The sequence below is a fragment of the Atta cephalotes genome, assembly GCF_000143395.1.
Source record: "Atta cephalotes unplaced genomic scaffold scaffold00070, whole genome shotgun sequence".
NCBI classification, from domain to species: domain Eukaryota; kingdom Metazoa; phylum Arthropoda; class Insecta; order Hymenoptera; family Formicidae; genus Atta; species Atta cephalotes.
The window spans coordinates 325,547-336,247 of NW_012130134.1; the positions used below are offsets into that span (position 1 = coordinate 325,547).

The 10,701-nt window shown below is 26.7% G+C and overlaps 1 protein-coding gene across 1 annotated transcript in view; it reads left to right on the forward strand.

The window, feature by feature from the left end:
* LOC105623979 (longitudinals lacking protein, isoforms A/B/D/L-like) overlaps positions 1–9,297 on the forward strand; it is a 247,590-nt gene extending 238,293 nt beyond the window's left edge. Inside the window, 8 exon segments of the mRNA XM_012205349.1 lie at positions 1,473–1,678; positions 7,548–7,622; positions 8,404–8,487; positions 8,559–8,669; positions 8,672–8,775; positions 8,854–8,895; positions 8,897–9,021; positions 9,135–9,297. Coding sequence (XP_012060739.1) covers positions 1,473–1,678; positions 7,548–7,622; positions 8,404–8,487; positions 8,559–8,669; positions 8,672–8,775; positions 8,854–8,895; positions 8,897–9,021; positions 9,135–9,297 — 910 coding nt within the window.
* The last annotated feature ends 1,404 nt before the right edge of the window (positions 9,298–10,701 follow it).

The window sequence follows — 10,701 nt, forward strand, 5'->3', positions numbered from 1 at the left end:
ATATATATATATATATATATATATATATATATATATATATATATTGATACGTATCTCATTTTTTATCTGAAATATTCAATTTTTTGTCTTTAAAATTAACGCAAATTATTTTTTTAAATAAAATTATGTTAATTAAAATAAAATTTATATTATTTTTTATTATATCTAATTTTATTATATCTAATTTTTATTATATCTAATTTTAAACAAAAATAATTTTTTATTTTATTATATTATAAAAAGAATTAATACATTATGTTTATAAAAAAGTTTTTTTGAAAGAATTTTTCATGAGACAAATATTAACGACTTGAGACAAAAATTAAAGACTTTGATTAAAGATATAAGTCCATCACTTTTCTTATATACAGAGGCAGTTAAAATGCTTATATATTAATTAATCTATATATTATTTAAGAGTCATTAACTTCATTGATGTGCTATCGCATAATAAAAATATGTTATAATCTTATCACTGCATAGCGGGATAGAAATCCGAAAACTGGCTAACAAAACAAAGTTTTTCAGATTCAATGTCTTTTTCATTTTCATTGTTTTTCACTTTCATTTTGCCGATCGAAATAAACTGATATATAATATAATATATCTGATATATAATATAATTTATATAATTTAGTTAGAGATTCTTCATTTTATTTATAATATGAAATCACATTAGTTTTATTCAAATGTCAAGACTTTTGGCCAGTTTTTCGAACTTTTCCTACCTGTATACGTGTAGAGGGTTTTCACAATTAGACTGTCGTATAAAAAATATTAGGTATGTTAGCATTTAAGAATTTTGATGAGATCGATAGCTGCATCGCTGGAAGATCTCTTTTCACTAAATTTAATTTTGTAATCAAAATAATTCTGTGATAAGTTGACTAATTTTTGTAATTTGGATGTTAAATGAAATTCATCGAGGCCTTATATGTGATCCCGTTTACTGTGTTGTATTGTAGTTTATATAGTTGCTAATTTATAAAATTATATTATATGCGTATTTTAAATTAATGCGCACAATTAAATAACCGAAAATTTCATATTCCATTACATTAAATATATTATTTTTGTAAATGAGACGATTTGTCAACAAGAGTATGACTTGAAGATTTGGAAAATGCTAAAATAACATATTGAAACAAATAAAATGAAAAATACATGCTTTAAAAATGTTTTTTTGATATTATAATTGAGAGATAATTACAAGAATCCTTTACATCAAGCAATATAAATGTTTTTGGGTTTGTCAAATACGTCATTTCCTGTGAATTGTCAAGATCTAATCATTGTTAATCACAAACATTATCATTTGAATTCCAATAATTTGAATAAAACCAACTGAAGGTAAGATAAACAAGTCTCAATCCGCATAAACACCGCATCATAAAGATCACGAGCACATATTTGTCGAATGCTGAATGAATGTCGTACGCATTAATAACTATTCAAATTTTGTTTACAGATAGAACGAAGCGGAGGTCGCGGAATACGCTTCCTCATAAACGATATAATTGCCATAAGTGCGGTATTAAATCTTACGTTAACAAGAGCACCTTAAATCGTCATCTACGAGAAGAATGCAACATGGAGCCGCAAAATTCGTGTCCCTATTGTAACAAGAGGATTCATCAACGATGCAATTTTCAGCGACACATGAAGAAGGTTCACCATAGTGTGTACCATAGTGTTATCCCGCTCGATTGATTCACTGATCAACTGACCGCACAACTACACGATCAATGCTACTTTGATCATTAAAAGAAATGAATTATTTTTTTTATTCATTTTTAAATACGAAATTTAAATTTAACACATTTTTTTATTTATTATTATCTCATATTTTCACAGAAAAAAATTTAGTCAAATATTAAGAAAATATAATATATGATATAATTTATAGTTATACGTTCTTATATATTGTATTATATATTCTTTTTTAAAATAATTAATCAAGTTCTATTTTCGAATAATAATTTTGAAATCTATTTGGACATATAGAAAAATTAGCATTTAAGTTATTTAATTTATTATTATTTATACACGTTGCGTGAAAAATATGTTCCTATCCATATTGATTATTACGAGAAATATTACTAAGATTCCTTTGATCTAAAGGCTTATGCGAAGTCTTATGCGAAGACAATAGAAGTCGTACGGTTTTAAGTCATAGAAAATTGACTCATACTCAATTATTCTTCTCATATTCGACTGTAATCGCTACGATTTCTATTGTAGACTCCGCATTAGGATGCTAGCACGGAATGCTAGAGATCCGGGTTCGACTTCTGGAGGTAATATTTTTCGTAATAAATTTATTTATAGATTTTCAATACATTAAGATCTCCTAAAAATAATAAGATGCCTAAAAGTTATGCAATTAAACATCAAATTATTAAATTACTTGTCAATTTAATTTACGATATTATTATAGCATAGTTCAATTGCATTTTCAAGTCTGAAAAACCAATTCAAGAGACTATAATATGATATATTATAAATTCACATAAAATTATTTAAAGCATCGACTGGTATAGGCATTCTTTCTTACTTATTGTGTATTCACATTATACAGTCCTAATAAATCGTTAAAAATTAGTATTATTAAAATTTTTATGTAATGTTTCATTTATTTTTATAAAGAGACAGTGTTTTTAAAAATGTTCAATAATAAAATAATTTATTGCTCAATTTTGAGGTGTACGTTAAGAAAGGTGTATTTTACGTACAAAGATTCTTCAGATGTTAGAAATTTATAAGTATTTAAAATATTTAAAGGTAGTCTTAAATGAAGTTACTATAAAATGAAAATTGTTATAAAGACTTTATTCTCGAAAAATGAATTAACCTGCTTTTAATTAGACTCGGTTATAGTGTAATTAATTGAGTGTTCATTTCGTCGTGTATTTTCTCGGAGATAGAAATAAATACTCTTTGATGACATTTTATTCATTTATTTTAGAATAAGTTAGAATGTTTTGAACACGTTTTTGATATTGATATCGAAAATGCATATTAATACTCAAAGAGCAAATGATGTATAATAATAACATAATAAATAATAGTAACATATAATAGTAATAATAGTAACATAATAATAGTAATAATAATTTTCCGTAAATTTTCCTGCTGTAAAACGATATGTAAAAATTTCCCGTTTCATTTATGTGGATTAAACCACTCTCATATCGCTTTTTATCTTTAATAGCTGCTTTATAATTACACATACAGTACATAAGTGTGAATATTTAATTATTTTATCATTACACTATTTTTGTCCAGATATAGTTATATAATAATTTTAAATTTGATATTGTCAATGATGGAGTAATTCTCATTATAATGGAATTTCCAGCAAATCACAACATGTAACTTAAATATGTAATACACGAATATCAAGAATATTACATATAACATTTTGTAAAATAAATAAATATAGCGTACTGATACGGTTTTATGTCAGCAATCGAACACATCATTTCTATATCAGAAATATCATTAATATATTTATTACTGCAATGTAATATAAACGTCTTTTTTACATATTTCTATACTATATAAAATATATACAAAATGGATATAATGATAAAAATGGATGCTATGAAGAATGAGTAAAATGTATATAAAAAAAGATGCGTTAGATATATAATATTCAATTTTGAACTGATCGTGAGCAATCTGCAACATTTATTGTATTCGGAAAGGCATTATTAGAACTATTTGTATCATTTCATCTATATCGTTTATTAAATGTAAAATAAGGATGAACATAAGAATGACACAAAAAATACTAGTAGCATCTTCTAGAATACACCCCTAACGGCTGGAACTTGTATAAATTCAATTTATCTGTATACATATTTTATATGTAATATGTAAGTATAACATTCATTAAATTGTTGAAAGATCATAGTTGTATTTATGTTATGTGTTTTGAGAGTTAAATGTGTGTTAGATTACATTTTTAAATAATTATTATGATTATATAGCGTACTATGATTATTAATATAACGTACAATGATATATTTCATGGAGGCGTAAGTGACACTTACATGTCCATGAAATATATCATTGTTCTTACTAAATTACTGCTAAATTAACTGCTCTCTAAGTTACGTTTTGATTTGCTGGGTCCATGTTGTTTATACATATATAATATGTTATTTATACAAAAGAAAATGAAAACACAAACATTGCTTCACGAATATTATAAGCAATTTATCCTAATTCAATGCCTTACGAAATAATATCCTAAATAATATCCTTTTCTATTATAAAACATTTCAGCATTTGTTATCGTCAATAAGAAATTTTTATGTAATTAATAAAATTTATAATAATGTACAATTTACAGTATTCAAATATACGAACATTTTTTCTACTAATTTCTTTAACGTTGTTTGTCACGTGATGGTATACCTGTTTCATAATCATATTTTCATATATTATTACCTAAATATGTGAAATGCAGTATATATGTAATAATTTTCATACAGTATTTAATAATTTAAAATTATTATATTGCGTAACGTCTTGTTTGTTTTACGAATAGCGCTTAATTTAATCCTTTATACACTTAAATTTTTATACATGACAAGTTATTATCTGCCAACATTTGTTATTTCCCTAAAGCAAAATTGGAAACATTATTTTATAATAAAAATAATGCGTCATCATTACCATTACTTAGAAAGTAATGATTTCTTATCTTTTTTCATTACTTAATTTCTTATAATGTTAAAGTGAGACATTTTTAAAATTATGTTATTCAATAGTTAAAATTTGATGATCGTGATATAAAAAGTTACATAGCTGTTTTATATATCAAAGATTTAATCCACAATATCTATAAGATGTTTTTATTTCATCATCACTTTTCGGAAAGCAATGGCAAACCGCCGAGAATAATGAATTTTTGATGAATGACAGTATAATGATCAATTTTGAAAAATGCAAAAATCATAATATTACTTGTTCATTCATAACAATGATAATACTATTTGTTCATAGAAATGTCCTCGGCAGTGTCATGATGCTTTGCCACGCCATAATCACTTGAAAGAATCTTACATAGCCCATAAAAAAAAGACCTAGCATCTGACATGGACCCTATATGAAAATGACTTGGCAGTCAAATTAAAATTTATTTAAAAATCCGACATAGCCCATGGCAGATTCTTATATATGGAAACGGGCTGGTATTCACAGTAATTTATTCATAAAATTTAATGAGCGCTGGATAGGAAATGTATAAGAATCCTTAAATTAATACACACTCTACCTATACTTACATAAAGATCTGTCTAATCTGTTCAGTTTTTATTATTTTTAGTATAGTGTAGAGTCATTCCTCGAATTTCGTACACTCTATTAAGATGCTTTTTTATAATTCGCAAATCACAAAACGTAATTCGTAAGACATAGAATGAAGATTTGTATTTGTCTTTTCATTTGCGTGTAGTTAGTTTTCATCTTACGTGATTGTCATTTTGCGTTAGCATTTGTGAACTACGTTTTGCAATTTGCGAATTATGTATAAAGGCATTCTAATGCCCGTATTACACTACGCATTGGAGATTGAGGATTGTGAATTAAGGATTAGAATTCAGCCAATCATAACGAAATAACAGACTGAAATTAAAATTATCTGATTGGTCTAAAATTTTAATTCGCAATTTCTTCAATTTCCAATGAATAATGTGATAAGAATATTACAACGAGAAATGCCTAAAACGCATGTGATCACAAAGAATGTAAATATAGCAGCGCATGTTTGCATCGCAATATTTCGTAGTTGTGACAGATTTCCAAACTTGAATAGTCATAAACTTTAATGATTAATATCAGTCTCACAGAACAGAGTCTTTTATTTTATGCAAAAACACGAATAAGTTTAATTTCATTGATTTTTGAGATGGCATAGGTTAAACTGAATAATTACTCTTTTTTCTTGTCAAACCTATTTTTTACGCGAAAATGTATCGTATATTGAAAGTATTTTTATCAAAATTTGAGATGGAAGAGATATTCTTAATATTTATTTACAATGCAATTTAATAAACTTCTAAGCGCAAAAATATCGACAAATAAAAAATTTTAATCTGATTATTTAAACAAAATGAATACATTTTGTGATATACTAAGTTGTAGTGGTACAAATATAGAAAATATTGATACTGATGTTTATTCAAATAATATTCAAGAAAGTGCATTCAGTTAACTTTAAATTCCTGCAATATTCATTAAAAAAATGTAAAAACATTCAAATATTGGTTAAAAATTCTATTTATATATCGTTACATATAATATTCCGAGAATGTTCCATATATTATTATATATATTCCGCAAAATTTTAATTTTTCCAAAAATTAATTCCAGATTTGGTTATCCCTGAATAATTTTTTAAATAAAATTGTCTACAAAGATTATGTCTATAAAGAACAAATTTCATGTTTTCTCCTTTACAGCTCACTTCACAGACGAAATGTTTTTTATATTTTTTTCCCAGATGATTCTTATTCATGAATATTCTCGCAACCTTTTGTTGGCGAAAATGTGTATTGCTCTCTCGCATAATTTTTGTGATATATACAAGGAAGGAATATTCATAAAATATTCTAAATATTTCATCGACATTTGCACATTCTGAGACTATTCTTTTACTGTTCCGGAATATTCGTCATATTGAGAATATACAAATCGAACTTTCTATATTTAGTGTTAACGGCAATAACGAGTCTTCCATTAATTCTGATGTTAATGAAAGATTAAGAGAATATTATGGATTGATTGTGATGCAAATCACTTTTTATTGATGGAATCAATAAAAATATTTTAAGTGATCAAACTAAAATTAGTAATAATGATAATAATAATTTATGCATTTGATAATTATTAATAGATTTATTATCGCTATGAATTTCATTCGCAGTTTCATTTTAACTAAGATTGAATTTGTCTAATACATTTAGGATTAAGAGGGATTATGTAAGAGGAAAGAAGAGAGCTCTAAGAGAAGTCCCGGGCTCTATTTTTTTAGGAGACCCCTTTGCTTAAAATTGTATTTTATTCATAAAAGTAAATAATCGAATACAAATAAATAATTAAAATTTTTAATTTTGCATTTTTTCGTACAATAAAACACACAATATTCATTAAAAAAGTACACATTTCTATATGTTTTTTTTAATCTGGAAAGCAATTAATGTATCATTTTATCCTTGTTTTAGCATTGAATAATAATAGGATAGATAATAGATGCTCAATTCTTATGAATAAAAGGAGCTCCGTTTTAACATCTGTCCCTGAGTTAAAAATATCTTAAGCCGGCTCTGAATGTATCAAAAGAAAAATGTAATTAAACACAGAAAAAGAAAACTATACTATGACAGATTTGTGAAATAGTATAATACATATATTCCTTTGTTAAGAAAAGGTTAATGGATTCAACACTTATTGGAATGAAAAAAATCGGATCAATCTTTTTTCCAATTAAATGATATAATAACATATTTGGAAACATATTTCAATTTTTTTTTTTTCAGAGCAAACATCTTTGGAGATATTACTAGACGCCAATATACTCGTTCTATGTGAAAGCATCAATGTTTCAACTGCAGGTATGATATAATACGTACAATTTTAAAATTGGCACAAATTTAGTAACAAAATAAGTAATATGTAACGCTCGAATATATGCACAGCAAAAACAACCTTTCCACAAACGATCCATAATCGAGCCCATTAGAATGTTCAAATAATCATTTAATTAATATAAAATTTAATTACTATAAGAGTAAAAATTCATATGTTTCCATTCAGAGCTTTCATCAGTTTGTTAAAATTCCTAATTACATTCTATCAGACAGATAAAAATAAAGATATAAATAACGGTGGATAACGATCGTCTGCTAAACAATCATCTTAATCAAAACCGTGGAAATAGTTGGAATATAGTTTTTGATATATCATATCCTCAATAAGATAGTCAAAATATCAAATTTATAACTACAATCCTCATTAACCGGCAAGAATCAAATTAAATTCAATGTTTGTGATAGTCAAAATATGTAAAAATGATAGTGGTGTGAAATAAATCAGCAGTTCAAAGAAAAGAGGATGTATGGCTATACAAGATTTTTCCGATGCTGTTAAATATTGTCATGTTCCAAGGATGTCTTTTTATATCTATATGATAGAATGTAATTAGAAATTCTATGTTAAACTTATGAAGACTTCTGTGAGTCGAAGCGTATGTATATAAATTTTTTCTCTTATAATAATTAAATTTTATATTAATTAAATAATTATTTGAACATCCTAATGGGCTCGATTATTAGTCATTTGTCAAAAGATATTGTATTTTCTGATACAAATTTATTTATAATGTATGAATTATAGGATCGAATGTTTTTAACACTGACAGTGCAATTTGGAAAAAATTTCAGGAAATGTTCGAGAAAGAAACTACAAAAATTAATATTAGTAAGTTTTAAAAAAATATTTTGTTTAAATATTTAAATCACATGTGCACGTGTAATTGAATTTGGTTATAGAATTAGATTCACTATCAATCAAAGTAGAAAGTCTTGTGGAAGACATGAAGATAGTAAAGAACAAAATACAGTTGAACCAAGTACAGTCTAACAGAAATGCAGACTTGGATAACATTTTAAAAAAAAAAATAATATTAAGCTTTCATTTAATAACAAAGAAGACTTTAAAAATTTCAATGATCGTCTGAACGATGATACTGATTTTCGATCGAATTTTGTAAGCACAATTACTTTGTCCAGAAATATTTATTTATGTATTATATTTATTTCGCTAATATAAACTTAATCATTCTAGTGCGAGCATTTCCGCCGTTATGTGGATTATTCCACCACTTTAAACTAAAAATATAACATCCATGATTAAAATGATTATAACACGTAATGTTGCTAAAGAGTATACAGCATCTAAAGTAACGCCTGGAAAAGCTCTTATGAAGGATGAACATTTGTATGCATGTATAGAAGATGCACTGAATATTTTATTATTACATAAATAATTTAATGAAGAAGCTTTAGTAATATTTTAATTACAAAAATTTGTTGTGTTGTCAATAAATTTTTCTTATTTCAATTTATAGACATACTTCTCCAAAATGAATTCCAAGGTGAAATTGTAACGATAAAACTTCTTTTGAAGGCATTAAGTACTTCGCTTAGCAAGGCGAAGGACTGGGACGGACACAGGAAAGATCGGGATGGGCAGAGGAAGGATCGGAATGGGCAAAGGAAGGATCAATAATTTATTTCTTATATAGTTGATCACATATATATTACATATATTATGTCATACTTCATTTGTGAACACAATAAAAAGTCATTACTTGTATTGAACAGTATCGGTGTTGCACAACCTTGCTATCGATGTGATGCTGCAGTGTACAACGCGTTAAAAGATATAGCCAATTTAATTATTTATACGTGCGAAACGCATGGATGTTACTTCACGAGTTACAAATAATTACAAGTTAAGCGGCCTTCCCTTTTAGAGACATATGCTACAAGTGCGGGAACTTTCGAAAATGTCCAATATCCATTATGAATTTTGACAGAAATACTCTAAATGATGTCAAATGATATCAAATGCCCTTGAATGGATTTTCATCGATAAAAAAGTTTAATGCCAAAAATGTTTGAGTAAAGTTATATATGTATATCGCTATGAAACAAGATCCATATCTATGGACGTCCGACTTTCCATTCCAATGAGATCTATAGGGGATTCCGTTTAGCTACAAATTGATTGCCTACAGTATCGTTTGCCTACATCACTTTTGTCGATAGTTCGTTTGCGCACAAAAATTATTGCGTACAGCTCGATTATCTACATGTATTATTGCACACAAAAATGTAAAATTAAGAGAAAAACTTTTGCAGTACACACGACACTATTGTGCATAAATTGCATTGTACTCATGATATTATTGCCTACAGATCGATCGCCTACAAGCATTTTTGCACATAAATTAAGATTAAAATTAAGATTAAATTACGTAAATATAAAATAATGTATTTTGTATTTTTATAAAAGAAAATTTATATTTTAAAACAGAGAATAGTAGACAATCGAGTTGTAGGCATGATCTTACAGGTAGGCAATCGAGCTGTAGACAATAAAACATGTAGACAAATGTGACTTCGTTTCTGAAATTTTTATTTGTGCACAAAAGTACTTATAAGCGATCGATCTGTAGACAATAATGTTATGTGCAATGCAGTTTGTGCGCAACAATGTGTAGTGTGTGCAAAAATTTTTCTCTTAATTTTACAATTTTGTGTGCAATAGTGTGCATAGCAATTAAGCTGTAGGCAAACGATACTGTGGGCCATTAATTTGTAAGCAAACGGGATCCTCCCTGGTGTGGCGTTTGCAAGTTTGCCATGCTTGCTCCTGAGGTGCTATCCTATATATGTTTACCGGTTACACTGGACAGTTATATATCGGTATCATTTTGCGTAGTTTTTTTTACTATACAAAATATCTGCGCAAAATACGTAAAGATATCGACAATTGTCTAGACATATACAGAACGAGAAATACGGGTTTGACATGGCAGCATGGCATTCACGTAAGAATCATACTATAGCTAAATACTTATCTAAATTTCCATTATAAGTTATAATACAAATTATTTAGTATTATTAA